This window comes from Podarcis liolepis (assembly GCF_965112155.1).
Source record: "Podarcis liolepis genome assembly, chromosome: 13".
Lineage (NCBI taxonomy): Eukaryota > Metazoa > Chordata > Lepidosauria > Squamata > Lacertidae > Podarcis > Podarcis liolepis.
The window spans coordinates 2,570,240-2,592,462 of record NC_139573.1 but is presented as its reverse complement, the minus strand read 5'-3'; the positions used below and the strand labels follow the sequence as shown (position 1 = coordinate 2,592,462).

The window sequence follows — 22,223 nt, the reverse complement described above, 5'->3', positions numbered from 1 at the left end:
GGTGTTACAGCAGTTACCCTGGTTGCCTTTTGACCTGGAAGAGGCCTGGGTTCAAATAATAATAATAATCCAGTCTGAATAGTTGGCCTTGGTGAAGATTTGACGTTTTCATCCCCAAAGTTTTTTTATTTAATGTTGTTTTTAAGTTGTATTTTAATCAATTGTTTTTATACTTGGTGTTAGCTGCCCTGAGCCCGGCCTTGGCTGGGGAGAGCGGGGTATAAATAAAATTTATTATTATTATTATTATTATTGTTGTTGTTGTTATTACTCCCAAGTAAGCCAGTGGTGCTGCAGCGGTTACCCTGGTTGCCTTCTGACCTGGAAGAGGCCTGAGTTCTAATAATAATAATAATAATAATAATAATAATAATAATAATAATAATAATAATAAATCCCCATTAAGTTCACTGGGGCGGCCTCACTATGAGCCTGCCTACCTCACAGGCAGGGATAAAATGGGGGGCACCATGTACATGCCCCCTTAAGCTCCTTATTTATTGCTCAATGCAATAAATAAATAAATGGCACAGAAATGAAAAAAAAAGTCTTCGCTGCAGGAAGGAGAGCAAAGCAACGTGGGTTTATTTTCAGCAGCGCCTCCCACTGCGCATGCGCGATGGATGGCGGCGCCCAGGCTCTTTCCGCCCGGCCCCGACGAATCTGAGCATGCGCGTGTTCCTTGAGGGCGAGCCGAGTCCTCCCTTCGCATTACCGCATTTCCAACTTCTCCCAGCGACGTGACCCGGATTGGGCTGCGGCGCGTGCGCAGTTCGGCTTCCTTTCCCCCTCCTCGCGAGCTCCGCTCGCTGGAGCGAGGGTTGGTTAAGGTGAGGCGCGTGCCTGTGCGCGTGCGCGCCGCGGAGGGTTTTTCTTTTTTCTTTTTCTTTTTTTTGTTTTGGCGCATGCGCGAGAGCGACCGGGGAGGCGTTGAGGGGGAAGGGGCGGGAAGGAAAAGGCGGCAAAATTCTAACCTGAAAAATCTGAAGCGCTTCCCCTCAGTCAGTTTCTGGTGAGGTAATTAAAAGGGAGGAAAAGCGCTACAGTTTGAGTCAAGGGGGAAAAAAAGCAGCAACCAGAGGCCTCTGATTACATATAAGAAGACTCATTTTGCCGGGGTCTTAGAATAAAAGACCTCGCTGAGGGGAGGAGAGCGCCTTTTCCTGATAGGTATTTGTGAGGAAAAAGGCAGTACCTCAGCATCCACTAATAATAATAATAATAATAATAATAATAATTTATTATTATTATGCTCCTCTGACTGGGTTTCCCCAGCCACTCTGGGCGGCTCCCAGCAAAATATTAAAAATAGAATCTAATAATAATAATAATAATAATAATATATTATGTATACCCTGCCCATCTGGCTGGGTTTCCCCAGCCACTCAGGGCGGCTTCCAACAAAACACTAAAATACAATAACCTATTAAACATTAAAAGCTTCCCCAAACAGGGCTGCCTTCAGATGTCTTCTAAAAGTCAGATAGTTGTTTATTTCCTTGACATCTGATGGCCCCCAGATTTTGACATCATCATTATAAAGCACAACAAGCAATAAATGAGGTTTATTTTACCTCATGAAATTCTCCTCAGCGGCTCCTGGCTGCTTCGTGTGAGCCGAAAATAATAGTGGCGATAGGCAGCAGAAATAGTAATAATTGCCAGTGCTGCAGATATCAAAACAGAGCCATTCAGAAAGGGGCTTTTATACTCAGTTGGAATAATTAATGTTTATTTCAAAACTGAACATTGCCTACCAGAAGCTTTATGTGTTTTGATCCTTAAACTCACTTGCCAGTTTAAAAAGGGATCCAATGGATCTATCTCTCTATACATGATTCTATGAGAAATTTGATGTTATCTTGTGTAGTATGCGAAAAAGGGCATCCAAATTTGGCTCAAAGGCAGCAAAATGGTGTCTTAGAAAAGAATTTAGGTTTATCCTTTGTGAGTACAATCCTGCCAACATTCGCACTTTTCCCATTTCCGTTTACTTTCTTGCGACCCTTCAGCTCATGCTTCAACTTCTCCCACTGGGGGAAAAAATGTATTGATTTCAGGTTACTTCATCCCAGCTTATTGCCAAAAGAGAAAAAAGTGCTTATGGACAATTAAAATAACAAAAAAAAACCCCATAAATACAAGTGTAACAAGTTCTAAACATCCGTAAAAACCAGCAATTGTCTGAAACAGGGAGATCTGGCAGCAAATACCAGTAAAATATAATTTAAAATAAAATAAAATGGTGGTAAAACAGTTGTACTGATAATATTTGAGGCCAGCTTTTGCCTGGTAACCACCACATGCCTAATTTTCAAAGATGGCGGATCTACAAGCAGATCTAATTTGGTGTGGGTATGAATGAATGAACTTTATTACGGTCTCAGACCAGGGTTAAAAAGCATATAGATAAAATAGCAGTTAGGATTTTTTTTTAACCGTTAAGGCATAGGATAAAACATCTGGATAAAATACAGGATTAGACACGGATGGTGGATGGATAAAAAACTGAGAATTAAAACAAATAAGAACTAAAAACAAACAAGGACACGCAGTTAAAACAACTGTGAGAGCAAAAGAACTAAAAGGTTTGCAGTTAAAACAACTATAAGGGGCTGCAGAGTGAAAGCCTCTTAAATAGAGGACACTCGCAACATTAAAAACGGCTGTGCAGATATGGTTAAAACAGACAGTTAAAACAATGCACAACACTAAATTTAGCAGCAATGTGCAACTGTAAACTGACCCAGGGTGTGGGTAGATTCCTATGGGAGAAGTTGATCCCTATAGATACGGCCAGCACTGCCACATCCTCCAACAGTTAGTTTCATCAGAATTTTTAGAAGGGGCTTATTTACAATCTCCATCAAGCCATGCACGTCTGTGGGCAGATCATCTCTCCCCTGGAGACACTCTTCATATCTGAATGTGCTTAATCTTACCTGAATCCTACCTAGTATATTTAAGAGTATTTTGGGTGCCCAAGTTGCGGCCCAAAGGATTCCCAAAAGCACCCAACATCCTTGTTAAAACCTGCCATGCAATCCTATAGGGAAGTAAAGCCCTGTTGGTCAGTGAGGCTTACTCTCAAGTAAGCGGGCGTTAGAGCTCTTATCTTTAACAATCATTCATTAAACCCATTTAACTGAATAGATTTAAAGGCACCGGATAACTTGATGTTGGATTGCGGCTTTCTTCAGACAGTCGTTTTTAGATCCTTATAAAATAGTTGGCTAAAGAGCTCAAGATTTTAGACACAAGAGATGTATTCAGGTCATTTTGTATTTTCACCACTGAGTTTGTAGCTAAAGAGAGTTTAATTATTATTATTATTTTCTTACAATATCCTGATTTGAGGTTTGGGTGGCAGGGCTGTGATGAAATTCTAGCTCTGTAAAAAAAAAAAACTCTCAATCCCACTTTTTATTTTTTATTTTATATTTTATTTATTTCTTGAGAGTTGTGTAATCAGAGAAGGAAATAAACACAACCCCACATTTATGATCACAATGAAGGGACAGAAGTCCCTTTTAAGCAAATCCAAATATGCTATTGAAAGAGGGGACCGACACATGTGGTTAAAAAAGAAAAGTGTGAGAGAAAACACATTTCACATCATAACTCCCAGACTCACCAGCTATAAAAACAAGCTCCTGCTTGTTCTGAAACCACAGAGTCTTTCAGTTTTTCCCCTTCGCAAAATTTAAATGGGTAATATTTGTTTCTCTGGGTTTCATGGAATTGGATCCAGACTATGTTACCAGATCTTGCAATTACATATTTCTCTGTAATTTGTAAAAGAAGTTAGTATAACTAGATTTGCATGTGGTTTAAGAACACAATTGCATTAAGAGCCCTGCTGAATTGCGCCAAAGGCCTGTGCAGTGGTGATCCTCAGGGTCCCTTCTAACTCTGCAGTTCTGTGATTCAATTTCTATTATTGTTTAGCTCTTGATCTACTCCCCTTCTCATTTGAATTAGATTGGAGTAGTCCACACCGGCGTGCATTTGAATTTGGGGAGCAACTTTGCTCTTCCCCATTCATTCCCAGGAGGCATTCCTACTTTGGGCTCCTTCACACTTCCGCTTGTCCTGCCTCTTCCCCCAGGGGAAGCCTGGCTTCAAGTTACAGAAAGGGAGATTGTGATTTAAAAACAAGGAATAACTTTCTGACCGCAAAAGCCATTCAACAGTGAAATGGTCTCCCTCTGGAAGTAGTGGACCTTCCTTCCTTGGAGGTTTTTAAGCAGAGGTTGGATAACCATCTGTCACTGATGCTTTAGCTGAGATTCCTGCATTGCAGGGGGTTGAACTAGATGACCCCCCAGGGGTCCCTTGAACTAGATGACCCCCAGGGGTCCCTTGAACTAGATGACCCCCCAGGGGTCCCTTCCAACTCTACAGTTCTTTGATTTCTATGAATCGGAACAAACACCAATTGGGCTTTCCATGAAATTGACATTTGATCCGATTCAGCGATAAAGAGTGGGCTTTCCTGGGGATGGGACGCGGGTGGCGCTGTGGGCTAAGCCACAGAGCCGGGGACTTGCCGATCAGAAGGTCAGCGGTTCGAATCCCCGCGACGGGGTGAGCTCCCGTTGCTCGGTCCCTGCTCCTACCAACCTAGCAGTTTGAAAGCACATCAAAGTGCAAGTAGATAAATAGGTACCGCTCTGGCGGGAAGGTAAAGGGCGTTTCCGTGCGCTGCTCTGGTTCGCCAGAAGCGGCTTAGTCCTGCTGGCCGCATGACCTGGAAGCTGTACGCCGGCTCCCGTGGCCAATAAAGCGAGAGGAGCGCCGCAACCCCAGAGTTTGTCACGACTGAACCTAGTGGTCAGGGGTCCCTTTATCTTTTACCTTCCTGGGGAAAGTGACAGAATGCCTCTCAGGCCTGTGCTTTCTAGACATGAGACAAGGGGAGATGTGGACAAGCTATGGGCATAGCCAAGGGGGGGGGCAGGGAGGGGCAGCTGCCCTCTCAAATCAATAAAAATAAATTGCTAACTGAGGTTCTGCCCACCCCAACAAAACGCCTGCCCCTCCAACTAAAATCCTGGCTACACCCCTGGGATGTAGCCCCTTAGTTGAGTTAGTTGATTCTGCAATGCTGATTAAGTACCAACAGGGCACGCACACAGATTTCCCTCTCTCTTTTTTTGGGAAAGAGAGTGCTGGAAAAACCGTATTTTTCTGTGTATAAGACGCCCCCTATTTTGGGGGACTCAAAATTAAGAAAATGGGGGGAGATTGCCCCCATGTATAAGACTACCCTCCTTTTTCCCGTCTTACATACGGAACAGTACAGTAATTCCAAGCACAGCCAGAAACTAAATGAAAGCATTGGGGAAGTAGTGGGCATGGAAAAGGACATAGCAGAAAGTGGTGACTGATATATCCACCTCAAAACACTGAAATAAATAGTTAAGAATCCTGAGTGGAGTGGTTTGGAGCCCAAGCCCCCTGCAATTCATTGGATTATGCTTGTTATAGCGTAAACTCCAATATACAGGGAGGAAGCGCTGAGATTTGTGTTGTTTGAGGGTAAAGTCAAGCAGACGATCCGAATGGGTTTTGTGAGAACTTTGCTGCTAGGGGTCAATATTCCCACATCTTTCTTTGCTTGTGCTTTGGGAGGGAAAGCCCAACTGTTAAACTTAGATTTCTTACACAGAAATGTATTTGGTGTAGAAAGCCTTGTTTCAGCCCCCATGCAAGTGATATCGGGGGTCCTATTATTCACCAGTTACTTCCGCCTCATGAGAACTAGAAACCTGTCTTTTTTTAAAGAAAACAAAAAAACCCTGACAATATGATTGCTGGGAAGGCAGAGAACGCCCAAGGCACTGGGAAGTGCTCAGAGCTAGTTGCTTCACCGGGCAACTTTTCCTGCTTTCTGATTCTGCGCTCCTCAGAATGCGAAGAAGAGACTCATTGTGTTATATGGAGACTCGGTGTTCTGAAATGAAGAGCAGGCCTCTGGAGTTTCAGGTTCAGAGGCAGCAATGCCGCCCAGGGGAATATCAGTTGCATCAGGAGAGATAGTGAGTGAGACAGCTATTGCCTCCGTGCTCTGCTCCTGGGCTTCCGGCTGGCTACTCTAGTAAGCAGAAACCTGTGTTGTGAATATCTATGTGCATTTTATTCATAACAGCTGGATTAAACAGGCCTTTGGTCTGAGCCAGCAGGGGTCTTCCACTGTTCTTAAAGACAAGGACTCCTTTGCACCTCTGCTATGTTCCTGAAAGATCACAGTCCCTTGAACTCACCGTACAAGAGGGTTGAACTTATTTGAGATCGCATAGAAGAATTGAAACCAGTCTGGCGTATGTACCGTATTTTTCGCTCTATAACACGCACTCGACCATAACACGCATGTAGTTTTTAGAGGAGGAAAATCTGTAGGCATGCCACCCATAGGCATTCCCTCCATAACACGCACAGACATTTCCCCTTACTTTTTAGGAGGAAAAAAGTGAGTGTTGTGGTGCAAAAAATACGGTAACTGTTGTAAAGCAGCACAGATTGTGATTACAGCTTTGTTTCTAATGGGATAACTGGTCAGACACCTACTGAAACATTTTTGGTGTGCAGAGTGAGCAGTGTTTAAACTAGTGAAGAGTAGATTTTGCTTGTAATCACATACAGTGGTACCTCAGGTTACATACGCTTCAGGTTACAGACTCTGCTAACCCAGAAATACTACCTCAGGTTAAGAACTTTGCTTCAGGATGAGAACAGAAATCGTGCTCTGGTGGTGCGGCGGCAGCGAGAGGCCCCATTAGCTAAAGTGCTTCAGGTTAAGAACAGTTTCAGGTTAAGAACGGACCTCCAGAACGAATTAAGTACTTAACCTGAGGTACCACTGTGCATAGAAAATAATGTACCGGTAAGTAAGAAAACTACAGTATTTACTGTAGGAAATACCTATCTTGGATAGAAAAATTAGCTCCTTTGCTTGCTCTTTTGTTTTCTCAGAGGGTAGATGACCTCTCATTTTGAAGTCCAAGAGAGAAGTGTGAGGAGGAAGAGAAGGAAATTGTAAAATAAGTCTGTCACTGAGATAGGAAGTCAGATCACGAAGTTAAAAGTCCAGGGGTAGTCTGGGATTCTGGAGATTCCTCACTCCGTTTCAACCCATGAAATACTACTCAAACTTCCACAGCATCCACTTTGATTTTTAAATAATAAATGAAAAGGCAGGGCTGATAGTCGTATTAAATAAATAAAACCAACTGTTCCTTCTTTTTCCTGCTAAGAAGTTTCTGACCACCTGACCAGCAGTATTCACTCTGCTTCCGGGGCCTTGATGTGTCCTGTATTTTTTTTGACAGGAATGAGGCAGCACTGGCGCCGTTTTAATGGAGAGAGGCCATTTGTCAACCACCGTATTTTTCGCTCTATAAGACGCACCAGACCATAAGACGCACCTAGTTTTTGGAGGAGGAAAACAAGAAAAAAAATATTCTGCCTGCATTCGCTCCATAAGACGCACACACATTTCCCCTTACTTTTTAGGAGGGAAAAAGTGAGTCATAGAGCAAAAAATACGGTTAATTTTTATTGATTATTATTGATTTAGGGGGGCAGCTGCCCCTCCCTGTCCCCCCCTTGGCTACGCCCATGGTCTCTGCTTTTTTCACAATAGGCAGAAATCAACAGGTGGTACCTCTGCAGTGAATCTGAATACCTTACCAACTGGTTTTTGGTTGCTGTGCAGTGCAATAATGAATGTAAGAATGTAAAAAGAGCCCGGCTGCTGGATCAGGCCAAAGGTCCATCTGTCCAGCATCCTTTTCTCACAGTCGCCAGACAGGTGCCCATTATGGGAAACCTGCAAGCAGGATTTGAACACAGCTGTGTTCTCCCCACTTGTGAATCTCAGTATCGGGTGTTCAAAGGTATCCTTAGACAGTTGAGGTCGAACATAGCCATCATTATTAACAGCATAAAGGTAAAGGGACCCCTGACCATTAGGTCCATTTGTGGCCGACTCTGGGGTTGCGGCGCTCATCTCGCTTAATTGGCCGAGGGAGCCAGCGTACAGCTTCCGGGTCATGTAGCCAGCATGACTAAGCCGCTTGTGGCAAACCAGAGCAGCGCACGGAAACGCCGTTTACCTTTCTGCCGGGGCGGTAGCTATTTATCTACTTGCACTTTGACGTGCTTTCGAACTGCTAGGTTGGCAGGAGCTGGGACCGAGCAACGGGAGCTCACCCCGTCGCGGGGATTCGAACCGCTGACCTTCTGATCGGCAAGTCCTAGGCTCTGTGGTTTAACCCGCAGCGCCACCCGCGTCCCATTAACAGCATAGATCCTCTCTATTTTTAAAAAAAATCAGTTGTACCAATGGAGGAAAGCTATAAGGTCCAATTTACATTTGAGAGAACGTTCGAAGATCACACTGTTTAATTTCAAATTAATATTGAACAGCACACTACACACACACACACACACACACACAATTCTGTAAATAATGCTTTGACTGCATTGAGAACAGCTCACAGATTTTAACTGTGGTTAGATTACGCAGTTGGGATTCCTATCTGAAGGTAGGGTTTAGGAAATGCAGGGAAATCCTGGGGGCGTCCCCCATCTTTTATCTTCTCAAAGAACATAACAACTCTTTAAAATGAAAAAAACAGCTAATCATGTATTTTTATTGCTTTCTCTTCCTTCCCCTTCCCTCTTGTTTCTTAAGTTAGACGAAAAACGCACACCTCCCGGTGTAGACACACCGCTGATACATAATGACAAGTCAGAACAATAAAGGCGGTAAGATCAGTGTGTGCTCCATTTATTTATTTTAAAGGAAGTACTGTGTGGTGTGGGCGTGTTTCTCAGGCGCAAGTAGTGCACGGGGGGGGGGGGAGCTGCTCCTGCTCCACACAGTGCTACAAAAAGCACCCCCCCCCCGGCTCTTTACCACCACCACTTTCTGCAAGCTCTTAAATAAATTGCAAAAACTGCTCCATTTTATCCTCCCAGGGGAGGGAAAGAAGTGTGTGTGTGTAAATTTCACTCTTGTCAAAAGTAGGGGTATGAGATTGACAAAGGTCACGGTATTTTCCCCTCTATAAGACGCACCAGACCACAAGAGTTTTTGGAGGAGGAAAACAAGAAAAAAAATATTCTGAATCTCAGAAGCTAGAACAGCAAGAGGGATTGCTGTGCAGTGAAAGCAGCAATCCTTCTTGCCGTTCTGGCTTCTGTGATAGCCGCGCAGCCTGCATTCGCCCCATAAGACGCACACACATTTCCCCTTACTTTTGAGGAGGGAAAAAGTGAGTCTTATAGAGCAAAAAATACGGTATTCTCTGCTTTGAGAGGGAGTATGAAGTCACACCACAGTCTTCCGATGCAGAAGTTTGCTCATATTCTGGAGCATTAAAATAAAAGAATGGCAGCAGTAACCATCATTTTTTTTAAAAAAACACAACCATTTTAAAAACAAACCATTTTTTTTAAAAAAAGACTAGAACAGGATTTAGAAGGCTTGAGCAGTGCCTTCCAGATGTTTTTAACACCACCTCCCATCAGCTCCAGCCTGCACAGCTGGAGACTTGACAGGTTGAGGAAGGCCTTGGGATTTTCTGTCTCAGGCAGCAAAATGCATTCTGTGATGTTACTATGTTACTAACCATATGTTATTATGTGCTAAACAACATGATGTGTTTTCTGCAACTTCAGAAGCTGGGAAAGTGCCCAAAAGAACGTTTGCTTCCCCAGTAGCTAAACCTCATGAGCTCTTTGCAAAAGGGGAACTGCTAGAGCTCCAGGACAAACAGGAAGGTGCTGAAACTAAAGGCATTCCTGCTCCTCTGCACCATGCCCATGCCCCACGTGACAGAATTGCAGCCAAGCCCCTCAAAACAACGAAAGCTCAAGATAAGAGGAAGAAAGGGAGCCCTCCTGCTAGGACTGTAAAGGAAGAAGACTGCAAGAAGGATCCAGGCATGGCCAGAAATGTAGGTGGTGGAAATGCAGATGATTATCATTATTTATTGAATTTATATACCACTATTTATACTTATATTTATATACCCCTATAGGACGGGGGTGGCGCTGTGGGTTAAACCACAGAGCCTAGGACTTGCTGATCAGAAGGTTGGCAGTTCGAATCCCCGCGACGGGGTGAGCTCCCGTCGCTCGGTCCCTGCTCCTGCCAACCTAGCAGTTTGAAAGCACATCAAAGTGCAAGTAGATAAATAGGTACCACTCTGGCGGGAAGGTAAACGACGTTTCCATGCGCTGCTCTGGTTCGCCAGAAGCGGCTTCGTCATGCTGCCACATGACCCGGAAGCTGTACATTGTCTCCCTCAGCCAGTAAAGCGAGATGAGCGCCGCAACCCCAGAGTCGGTCACGACTGGACCTAATGGTCAGGGGTCCCTTTACCTTTACCTATTTATTATATAGGTTTGCTCCATCAAGGGAGGATTTTTCCAAGTCAAATCTTCAGAGCTCTCTCCTTGGAAACTCTTGGTAGATAACAACTATTTTAAAATAGTTAACATCCCACGCCACAGAAGCCACTAAAAGTTTTGCCCTCGTTTTCAGAGGATGCTTAAGTTGAGGGTTGCTTGGCCTGTGGATAGAGGGCCTGCCCTGATTGAGGGAAAGACCCCTCTGCATATGTTCAGAAGCACCCTCATCTTTATTCTCCCACACGCCCCAGGGTTGATCCCTGGCAATGGATGAAAGCTTGTTAAATTTTGGCTCGGACTAAGCTATGAATGAGTCACATTTACGTCTGTACCGCTCGGGCACCGTGACGATACTTTGTGTTGCTGGGATGTAATCAACATACGTTAGAGACACACTGCTTCAGGGACCTTTTTCCTAGCTCAGAGTTTTCTGCTGTTGAGAAAACTTGGGAAATGTGGTGTTTGCAGTCAACAGCAAAGGCATCTCTTTCTCTGAGAAGGTGTAGGCTTAGGACTAATCTACACTGGTCGGTTATAACATTAAAAATGAGTTATAAAAATTTGACACCAGTGGGAGCTGCAGAGCTGCGAACTGCTGGCCATGGAAAAATACACTGAGCGATATATAACAATATTTAACATTGTTTTTACAGTCATACCTCGGGTTGAATACGCTTTGAGTTGAGTGCGTTCGAGTTGCGCTCCTCAGCAACCCGGAAGTAATGGAGCGCGTTACTTCCGGGTTTCGCCACTTGCACATGCGCAGATGCTCAAAATGACATCATGCGCAGAAGCGGCGAAAAGCGACATGCGCGTGCGCAGACGTGCCGTCGCTAGTTACGTTTACTTCTAGATGTGAACGGGGCTCTGGAACGGATCCCGTTCGTATCTAGAGGTACCACTGTAATAGTGTTTTTAAATATTATTGTAGATCCAGCCTTTAAAGCCCACATGAAATTTATATTCCTCCCCCCTCTTTTTTTCAGTTGGGGAATAGTTTGCCAGAGGTTATGATTTTCTTTGGCAGTTATTAAACATGGGCCCTGCTAACCTTACTTTTTATGCAAATTTCTTCCGAAGTTCAATAGTTCCTCTTCAGCAGGCCTTAAGCTATACTCACGAAAGGCAAGAGCACCACCCAGATGTGAATTAAAATGCGTGGAAATAACTTCAGGCAATGAGCAAGTGGTGCTGTGGGAAACAATTACCGGTAGATAAATTCCTGCATTGCAGGGGGTTGGACTAGATGGCCCTTGGGATGCCTTCCAGCTCTGATATTCTGTGATTCTATGAAAACTGTTCCCGCAGGAAGCAAGCTAAACCTCTCTGAGGGAAGGTGCAAAATCTTGCACTGAAGGAATCTCATTATACAGGCCTCATTTTGCAGCTCTGTTTTTCTGGGACGGAAGAGGGCTATGGTTACGACCATCAGGTGCTTTCTTACCATTCTTCCACCAGTAAATACTCAGACCAGTTAACAAACAAGGCCAAAACCCACCTATATAAATAATACATAATATTAAAGATTAAGACACATTAAAAACTATTTAAAACGTTCAACTAAAATAATAAAAAAACAGGGCTAAAGCTAGCGATTCAAAACTGGTTTGACTAAAAACGTTTTCCATTTCTGTCTAGAAGACAATGGAGGGAGAGCCGGGTGAATGACCGCAGGGAAGTCATTCCAAAGCCCCAGCCAGGTCCCTCGTGCTCATTTCCTGGGAAGCAGAGCCTGCAAGGCAGGTTTTAAAGTGGGGCAGGTTGACCTGGGAGCAGGTGGTCCATGTGGCAGCTGGGTCCAAGACCATTTAGGGTAGGGATTCCCAACACGGAGCCATGGTGCCCTCAGACATTGTTTTTAAAAACCGTTTTTTTAACCACCATGAGTTGGGCTGGGCTGGAAAATAAAGAGCAGGCACATCGACGACCTGCCCTTCCTCCAGAATGTTTCTGGGCCTCACATTTAATCATAGAAATGTTGTGCTGGAATAGACCTTCCGCAAGGGTCATCTAGTCCAACCAAAAATAATACATTTATTTATTCACAAAAGTTTTATTCTACTTGATTCTAAGCAGTTTGCAGTTGTGGGTATTTTGCCTGTATTTTTCTTTGGTTTTTGAGAGGGTTGCTTTGTTTTTGTTTGTTGGGGGGGGGGCGTTGCTTGTTTGGTTTTAGTGTTGCCTGCTTTTTATTTTTTTATTTGGTGTGTGTATGTCAGTGTTCTGCCTCATGCTTTTTTCGGAGGGGGTTTCTGAGAACTGGCAGTTTTTCTTTTGTGGTATTTTATAGTGACTGTAGCTATGCATAAGATACATAAATGGCCCTTGGTTTAAGGCTTTACACTAGCAAACGACCTTGAAAACAGAGCAGTAACAAAGAACTATGTAGAATGAATCCAGAGACAAATACATTCTGATCATTGGGGACCAAATAAAAGCCTGGCTGCCGCATTTTGGACCAGCCGATGTTTCAAAACTGTTTTAAAAGCCGCCCCTCTGCCAATGCTAGCCGGGGGCCTATGCTTACTATGCAGGGCGTGGTATTGTTGTTACATTTGCTCATCTTTTGGCAGGAAGAAGGTGGCCTCACCGATACACAGTTCGAGGAGATTGTCCAGAGTGCACTTCAGAAGCCTTTGCAGGAGTGTATGGGTATGTTGGTTGGGGTCGGGGAGAGACACAAGGGCAGAAAGATGTTGCTGTAACATAGACATGGCCACTAAAATCTGAGGCACTTCACACACAAACACTTGGTCTTAATTTCAGTTGGTTTTATTGCATGGTTCCCCTTGAGGGGGAAGGATGGAACGGACAAGGAGTGTTTAGTCCCCCCAAAGGCCCTCTGAATGACCCCTCCCCACAGCAGCAACATAATATTGTGTTAACAGAAAGGAGGAATGAAGGAGGCTAGAGACGGAGAGCTTCCCCCCCTTGGTTCCCGCAACTAGATGCTGCTTAAACTCTTGGAGTACTTGCTTTGCCGTCTGCCATGAGTTGTGCCACTACAGTTGCAATCATATTCCTACTTACCTGGAAGTAACCCCCTTGAATTCAGTCATACTTACATCTGAGAAGCTCTGTTAATGGCTGAAACTTTGGAAGCCTGTCAACTTTTGAAGATAATGTTTGGGAGCTGGCAGTGATTATCGCTCAAGCCAACATCAAACTATTTTATGAACTCATAATCCTCCAGGGCTTAGCTGTTTAAAGCTGTTTTGCTTTTTTATTTCCAGAAGACTCTGCGAAGAGAACCATTTCGGCAAAGCCTACTGAGAAACAAGATCTGGGAAGGTGAGTTGCACGGCTGCATATTCGGCCTCACTGCTGAAGGCGGGGCGCTCTTCACGTTCCCAGAGGCATTCCCAAGCCGTTCCTCAAAAACAATTTCTGTAATTTGCACCTTGAACGTTGTGGGCTTGTTCTTCGCTACTGCAGGGAAGGAGCTGACCGGAACCCAAAGTGCTGCAAGCAAGGTTACCCTAAAGCAGGGCCCAGAGAACCTTTTTCAACCCGAGCGCCACATTGCCTCCTAGAGAACCTACTGTGGCAGGGGAGTGTGTGTGTGTGTGTGTGTGTGTGTGTGTGTGTGTGTGTACCTGACAGTGGTGGACAGTGCCAGAGGCAAAAGCAGGCAGGGCAATGGATGCAGATTTTACCTTTGTACAGTTTCTACACATACTCTCACACCCTTCTCTATCCTCCATCCAGGCAAGCAAAGTGTTAAGTTGTGGGTGAACATCTCAGACGACACAGCGATTCTCCAAACAGCTCTTGTTTATTCACAGGTCTGAACAGAACTGAACTGAAGGGTTCAGCCAGCCTGCTTATATAGAGCTCCACTACAACGCAACTGTAACACTTTCTGTAACTATCCAATCACTGAACGTCACTTTCGATCCCTTATTTGCATATGTGGACCTGAACTATCTACAGTATCCCCCTGTTGGCCCAGGGTGAGAACTTCAGTACATAACGCAAAGGGCATTATCAGTGGTCAGGAACACATTCCAGCCAAGCACAAACACTCAAGGAGGGCGCAAAGCGGGGCCGTTGAGGGGTGTGTGGCCTGAGGAGAGTTCCAAGTCCCAGACAGAAATGCCTGTAGTGTTGCACTTGACTTCTAAACCTGACATTCCCCATTCCTGGGTGGACAAATCAGGCCTGTATTCCTCCTATCTTTGACATGGCGCGGTAACAAAGGCTATCAGATTTATGTACCTGACACTGTAAAGCAGGTTTGTTGAGCCTTTCCCCACCTGTGTCTTTAGCAGATATGTGACAAGCAGGAATTCAGGAGGTGGAGCAGTTCAGCTCTGGTGATGGAGGAAAAGGGTTGCCTGCTTGGTTGTGCTACTGGGAACTTTAGTTAGTCAGTATGAATTAGATAAGAAATGTGTGGCGATTTTCCAGCTAAAAGTGACATAGGAATGATAATGAGCGTCTTGTAACATCACAGGTAAATCTGAGAGCTTGGATGGTATGGTTTTATTAAGAGGGCAAGGGAAATTATCTCTTGCCAGAGGGAAGAAATGTGAAGGAGGCAGTAAACAAGTCTTGGTGTTGTGTTCCCATGAGGGCACACCAGCCCCAGCCAGTACAGCTATGTGGAGTTGTAGTCCAAACCATCTGGAGGGCACCAGGAAGGCTGACCTAAATTAATAAAAAAATCATAGATCTCTACCAGCAGTTTTATACTGCGAATTGCTAAACTTGCTCTGATACTCCCTCATACGGCCTATTTCAATTTATGGGAGTGTTCTGTGTAAGTTGTGTGTGAATGTTATCTATTGAAGGACATAATGTGAAAGGAATGACTGCTATCAGTGTGGGGTTTTCATTCACGTTTGCAAACCAGTGAAAGCAAAAGCTGATTTAAGCTTCAGTTGCGTAAAAAAAGCCCCGAGGCTGCCTACCTGGGCAATATTATTTAGAAAAGCAACGCAGGAATCTCCAGGCATGTGAAAATCATGCTTTGGCCTCAGGGTGGTGCCCAAGTACAGGAAATGTCTATGTAGCAGAGTTTAGTTTTAGTTGGTGTTCCCAGGCACCCTCCTTAGAATATTGTTAAAGAAAACCTCCAATGGGAGGATGTTTAGTGGAGAAACAAAGGCAGCAACAACTTTGGTTTCTTACCTTCCCTTTACCAAAAGGTTCATGGGCAACTTAAAATTCAGTTAAAAACAGTTTCAAACCAATTAAGGTCACAGGATTAGGGTAAGTCTTGAAAATATATAACAGTGGTACCTCGGGTTAAGTACTTAATTCATTCTGGAGGTCCGTTCTTAACCTGAAACTGTTCTTAACCTGAAGCACCACTTTAGCTGATGGGGCCTCCTGCTGTTGCTGTGCCGCTGGAGCACAATTTCTGTTCTCATCCTGAAGCAAAGTTCTTAACCCGAGGTACTATTTCTGGGTTAGTGGAGTCTGTAACCTGAAGCGTATGTAACCTGAAGCGTATGTAACCTGAAGCGTATGTAACCTGAAGCGTATGCAACCCGAGGTACCACTGTATCTCAAGTGTCACAGAGACCAAGGCAGGGGTGAAACTAGGATTTCTTTCACCAGGGTCAAAGACGTTGTTTGGCACGCACGCACGGGCGCACACACACCACACACTCATTTGCATACACATTCATACAAGCTGGGAGCCTCATTGTCACCCCTCTGCAGGGGTCACCAGGGCAAACCCCAGCCATGGCTCTGGCCAAGGTAAAGAGGTGTGTCTTCTGCAGAAGGGACGTGGCACTTAACCCTTTCTGCACATATCTTTTCTCTGCCCAAAGCAACTTCCTCTCTGTATCAGGGGGCTCTAAATGTAGCTAAATGTGCCATTTGGATACAGAGGGTAGACAATTAGAACCGAGAAACAGTAGCAGGGGAAGAATTAAACTTATTCTCTTAAAAAGCAAACTTTGGGGCTGAAAGAAGGTCCCTTATGTTTCTTGGGAGTGATGTAAAGTTCAGGGAAACCTTCACACAGCATCACTTCCCCTTGGATGAGGAGAGTGCACTCATCTCCATGTTTATTTAGCTACAAATTTTGGGGAATGATCCAGGAGGCTGAAGCCTGTTATGACCTAAGCTACAGCCTTCTCAGGTTCAAGTAGTGGTGGTGAGCAACATTGTTCCTTCCTCTAGGAATGGGGGAGACATTCAAACTCAGTTCTCATTTTAAGGTGAACCTAATTTGCCCTTTCTGAAACACTACGAGAACAAAGCCCCAGCTACCCCTCAAAATTCTCATTTCTCTGAATTTTGAAGTACAGTTCTTCAAGCCAAGTAATGCGTTCAAAAATGTACATAGTAGGTTAAAGTGTGTACAAACATGTGTGCATATTAGTGTAAATAGCATACAAAGGTATTACAGTTAGGGGAAATTGGTCTGCAAAATTATTGGTCAAAATTTTATACAAGCATGGGTATATTTGGAAAAACTAGCACTAAAATGCTGATGACTTTTCATGAGCACTTAAAAAATTCACAAAAATATGGACAACTGATCTTCCCACTAGAGAAATGAGAAACTGAGATTTGCTCACCCCTGTTGGAAACATATCAGTGAAACTTGTATCAATGTCCCCAAGCAGACTAGTTTTCAATATTCCACCCTACTGAAGTAGGCCCCAACTGTGTGCTTGTGCTCTTCAGGAAGACTTTGGGGGTCTCTCCAGTGGCGGAGGACGTTGTCTTTGGAAAGAAAAGTGAGGTGATTGTTTCAGAATTGGATCAGAAGCGGCATCTGCTAAAAAAAAAGAATCACGGAACACATTCTGTGAATAAGGACAGACAGGAGAAAAGTAAGCCTATGTACATATTACTATTTACTCTGGCTCTAGTACGCTCCCGCTGCTAGTGTTTGAAACTATGTACACATGGCTTTGGCACAATTCATATCCTGTGGTTTCTTGATAAACCCTGTTGTTCAAACTATCTTCCATCCAATTTGAAAAGGAAAGCCACATTCATTTTGCAGTTAAGCAGAGGTATGTATGCTTGAGTCAGCCACTGAGCATGCTCAGATGACAGTTTTGTGAGTAGGAGTTTTGTGGGGAGGGAATGCAGGCATGGAAAAACCAAACAGGTAATGTGCATCAGGTGAAGACACCCTTGCCCTCTCTTTGGTGTACACAGCAATGTGCAAATGCGATTTGAACCACAGTGGCAGAAACTACCTTGCTATGTTTTAAACCCCTAATGTGTACATAGCCTAAGTCTCTTGCATGAACAAACACTGAGCAAAACACACCAGGGATAAACCTCAGTTGAAATGAATGGGGGCTGTGCAAGATGGGAGCAGCAGGTGCCATTGGCCATGGGCTGAACATGTCCGGGTGGGTGGGAAGCCTGGCAAAGGGAAGTGACTCAGTACCAGTGCAGCCCTAGGGAGAGGGGCCACAAGCCCTGTGTAGGGCAGAGATCCACATTCTTTCCAGTGTTTCAAAACAAGTTGCTGCTCTTGACTGCTAGGCAGCTCACAGTTTCCTCCCCGCAGTCACCAGCTCCACTGCTGCCACCCCACCACCTCTCTCCCGGTGTTTTTGCAAAGCTTTGCAAACACGGGCGCGCACAACAACTTGTTTCTCTTTGTCTCCTGGCAGATGAGAAATCAGGAGGAGACAATGGAGGGCGTAAGGAAAACCGGAAAGGTGCGCCCAAGAAGAAAGTTCAAGGCAACACCCACGTCCGCCTTGACCAAGAGGAAATGCAGGAGAAGGAGGAGGCCGTCAGAGGAGGAAGTGGCTGCAGTGAGCTGAACCCTTCCTGCTGCTCCAGAGGGTTTTTAGGGAGGATGGGGGACAAATGGGGATGGGGGATCGAAGGCAGATCAGCCAGGCTGGCTTTGGAGCTCTGGTGGGCTGCAGTGCTCCTGCCGTTTTTTTTTTGTGCACAGTCCACAGGGGAAAGTCTTGGACGTTTGGTGGGGATTGATGCAACCTTAAATAACTTGCTGTAAGAACAAGAAAGCTGAATGGCCCACTGCTTAATCATAATAAAATGAAGTGCATTGCCTTGCATAACACCTACAAAGGAGGCTGCAGAGCTGTTGTTGTTAGATATTCCATTAATTATGGGGAAACTGCCAAGGGTCTTGTGGCACCATAAAGACTATGATGGCAGTAGCTTTCTTTCTTGGCTAGACTTCACCTGCATGAAATTGGCAGACCCATATAGTTGGGAGTATTGGAGGGTGGGGAGGGGGGTGTAGACAGTGGTCCAGAGGGCTGTGGAATATAAGGCTGTGTGACAATGCTTTTAAGCCAACCGTAAATGCAGGTAAGATGAGCACAGCGACCGCCATTCACAACAGCAGTACTAATAGGTGGCATTAGCACAACGATCACTTTGTGAGGTTATTTTACCACCTGTAGTGGGAGAGGAAGCCATTCTCCTGATTTCTAGTTCAGCAGTTTCATCCTGAAGTCTCCCTTTCGAGCTCCTTTGTTGAATAATGATATTTTGGACAGCCGCAGAGTGCCTTGGGAGATTCAGGACCTCTCTCCCACTGGTTTCTGAGTTGTTACTGTCTTGGATGACAGATTTGAGTCAATTTATTATTTTACATGGAGGTTGCCATGCAATAGAGGGGGGAAAGCATAGATATTGGTCCACAGGAGAAACAAAATCCAAAGTAGGACAACCAAAATGTCAGAAAATCATGAGCACTTTTAAGTTCTCCAGAACTTAAACATCCATCAGGCTGGATGTTGAGGAAAACAGCGGGGGCGGGTGTGTGTGTGAGAGAATTTGGCATGGTGTTGCAGCCACAAAGTATGCAGTTGGTCATTGTGGCTTTAACATCATACCAGCTTGCTTTCTCTCTCTCTCTCTCTCTCCACCCTCCTTCAGTTATCTTTAATATCCAGCCCTTCTAGCTATTTTCATTTTTGTTGTTTTTGTTCTGTGTACATGGGGAAAAGACATTGTTGGCAGGTGATAGCATCTATCGCATTCAACAATGAGCAGGTGAATGTTTTGACTTGTGTTCAGCAAGGACAGGCTTGCCACCTAGGGCACATGAGAAGGAAGTGCCATTGTCTAAACGGGCTGTAAAATCATTGCTGATACTTTGGAGTGGCTTTAATCAGGAGCTGTACATGACAGCAAGTGGAGTTGTGTTGCTTACTCTTCTGTGGTTGTCTTGGGCACAGCTGAAGCATCCTGCATTTCGGAATCGCTGAGTACCTTGGCTTGTGGAAGCCCCAAGGAACAACCACAGATGGACCCACATCTGAAGAGTTGAAAGCCCCAGTCTCCTCAGAAGATAGGAACACATATCTTCATATGGTAGCCCATAGCATAGCTACAATTCATATTAAGACAGATTGCTTTAATCCCCTCTAACAGAAGGATCCGCACACTTAGAGTTAGCCTGAGTGATGCTCATCTACTCCACCTGCACCTCCACCTTGTGCAGCTCCAAGCATGCTCCATAAAGCTGATGTCCACTTCTTTCATGATTTCCCCCTTTTCATCACTCTAGGCTGGTGCATGGCATGGGTCCAGTGCTCTTATCCAACCTGTGAGAAGTGGAGGCGGCTTAGCAGTGACATAGACCCATCGGTTCTTTCTGAGGACTGGACATGTAGCCAGAACCCAGGTAAAACAGAAGGGAAATGCAAGCCTTTTCCTGCAGGGGCTGACAGACATTTGGTGGTCTCTCCTCCCCTCAGTTAAATACGAAAAATTGTGACTGCTCAGGGTCCTGCAGAACCCCTGTCTGCCTGGGCAAGCTGTGGCTCTCCAGATGTTTTTAAGCTCCAGCTCCCGTCAGTCCCAGCCAGCATGGTCAGTAGTCTGGAAAGTTGTAGTCCATAAATCAGGTGAAGGGAAATACTACTTGAGAAGCTAGAGGGCTGCTGCCAGAACAGACCAGGCTTGGACAACAGCTCCCACCAGCCCTGGGCTGATAAAGAGTTCCAGCTCCAACATTTGGAAGGCACCAGGTTTGGGAATACTGGAGTATCAGTCTGACCTAGGTGGCCCAATGAACATGAGATTATAAGGCATCACCATCATCATTCATTCAACTTGTTTTTATTATTGCTTGTAAGCCGCTCTGAGCCCGGCCTTGGCTGGGGAGGGCGGGGTACAAATAAAAATTATTATTATTATTATTATATGCTCTTGACCATTGTAAAATCTACCCTTTCAAAACGAAGGCATCTTGTGGGAGTCTAGAACCTCTTCCAGTCACTGCAATGGGTTGCTTTTGGTGCCTTCTCTATGAGTTATTTTGTTTTGCTGCTGTCACTATGTATTGTACCTTATGCAGCCGTACAAAAGGAAGGGTCCCTGCCCCAAAGGGGCTAGTATTCAGTAAAGGGGAGGGAGAAGTGAAAAGGAGCCGGGGTAGAGAAAATGCATTTATTTCAATTACACAGACTTCCCAGATTCTTTTCAGCGCGGTATTTATTTTCCGTTGCAGATCCCGAGCACAACAGCTGCAGCATTCCAGAGGAAACATGGTCAGGGTCTGAAAACGAGGTGGTCTATGCTGTTTATATTCCTGGGTCAATCGTGTGGGCCAAGCAATATGGATACCCATGGTAGGGAAGGAACACACAACTCTCGGGTGCTTCTAGGCAGAGGTCTGATATCACAAATGAGTCATAGAGGCTGCGTACACACTGTACCTTTAAAGCACATTCAAAGCACATTATTTCCCTTAGAAAATTCTGGGCATGTACTTTTCCCTCCACAGAGTTACAGTTCCTGAAAGCACCCTTTGACAAACTACAGTGCCCAGAATTCTTTGAGTGGGGGAATGTATTTTAAAGGCATAGTGTGTACGCAGCCTCAGATACTGCAAACAGGCTGTTTTATAACATTTGATTTTCTGTGGATTAAGTGGGAAGAAATATGGGCTGGCATTTTGATGCTGATGAAGTTATGTAGACGCTGGAAGACACCTGCATAGATGAGCAGCAGCTCCCATCCCACAACAAACTATCATGCTTGTTACTATGTTTTTATCATGGGATGTTTTATAAAGTGTTTCTAATGTTGTACACTGCCCTGAGATCTTTCGGTAAAGAATGGTACTGTATATAAATTGAAATAATAATAATAATAATAATAATAATAATAATAATAATAATAATACTACAGTGGTACCTCTGGTTGCGAACAGGATTCGTTCCGGAGGTGCGTTCGCAATCTGAAAGGAACGCAACCCGCATCTGTGCGTGCTCAGGTCACAATCTGCCGCTTCTGCTCGTGCGTGTGATGTCATTTTGCACGTCTGCGCATGTGCGAGCAGCGAAACCCAGAAGTAAGCCTTTCTGGTACTTCCGGGTCGCATGGGATGCAACCTGAAAACACTCAACCTGAAGCAAACGTAACATGAGGTATGACTGTAATGATAAGTCCCCCTTTGCCCTTAACATAGGCAGAGATCCTCAACATGTGTTACAGGGATGCAAGTCCCATTGAAACGAATGAGAGTGCCAAATTAGAAAGAGGGAGCCATAAACACAGCAGGGTTTATTTTTTAAAAAACGGGCTTCAGGATATCGTGCAGTGCAGTGGCAAGCAAGTATTGATTGTGTGGGCAGCATACTACACTGTGCTAAACAAACCAGTTTTCCATTGCCAACTTATCGTCAGGCTTGGAGCACAAAACAATAGTCCCAGCACTAGTTAACCAACGCGCCCCCCCCCCACACACACACTCCAAGGCAAAAATACACCTGCCCAGGTCTCTCAGAGTGAAAACCCCCGTTTTGCTCTGCTGTACTTAAAATCTCAGCTCCTTAAAAACCTCAGTTCTCTGTGTCTTGATCCCTGCAGTTTTTTCAGCT

The 22,223-nt window shown here is 44.7% G+C and overlaps 1 protein-coding gene across 8 annotated transcripts in view; it reads left to right on the top strand.

Moving 5' to 3' along the window:
• Window positions 1–890: 890 nt before the first annotated feature.
• ZCWPW1 (zinc finger CW-type and PWWP domain containing 1) overlaps window positions 891–22,223 on the top strand; it is a 33,647-nt gene continuing 12,314 nt past the window's right edge. The window contains exons 1-9 of one of the 8 annotated variants that reach the window (XM_083472647.1): window positions 891–1,170; window positions 8,699–8,772; window positions 9,688–9,965; window positions 12,996–13,074; window positions 13,659–13,713; window positions 17,071–17,219; window positions 18,021–18,167; window positions 19,904–20,020; window positions 20,849–20,969. In XM_083472647.1, coding sequence (XP_083328773.1) covers window positions 8,748–8,772; window positions 9,688–9,965; window positions 12,996–13,074; window positions 13,659–13,713; window positions 17,071–17,219; window positions 18,021–18,167; window positions 19,904–20,020; window positions 20,849–20,969 — 971 coding nt within the window. In that variant the 5' untranslated portion in view covers window positions 891–1,170; window positions 8,699–8,747. Of the gene's footprint in view, window positions 1,171–8,698; window positions 8,773–9,687; window positions 9,966–12,995; window positions 13,075–13,655; window positions 13,714–17,070; window positions 17,220–18,020; window positions 18,168–19,903; window positions 20,021–20,848; window positions 20,970–22,223 lie in introns of all 8 variants that reach the window. The other 7 variants (XM_083472640.1, XM_083472641.1, XM_083472644.1 and 4 more) reach the window with 7 other exon arrangements.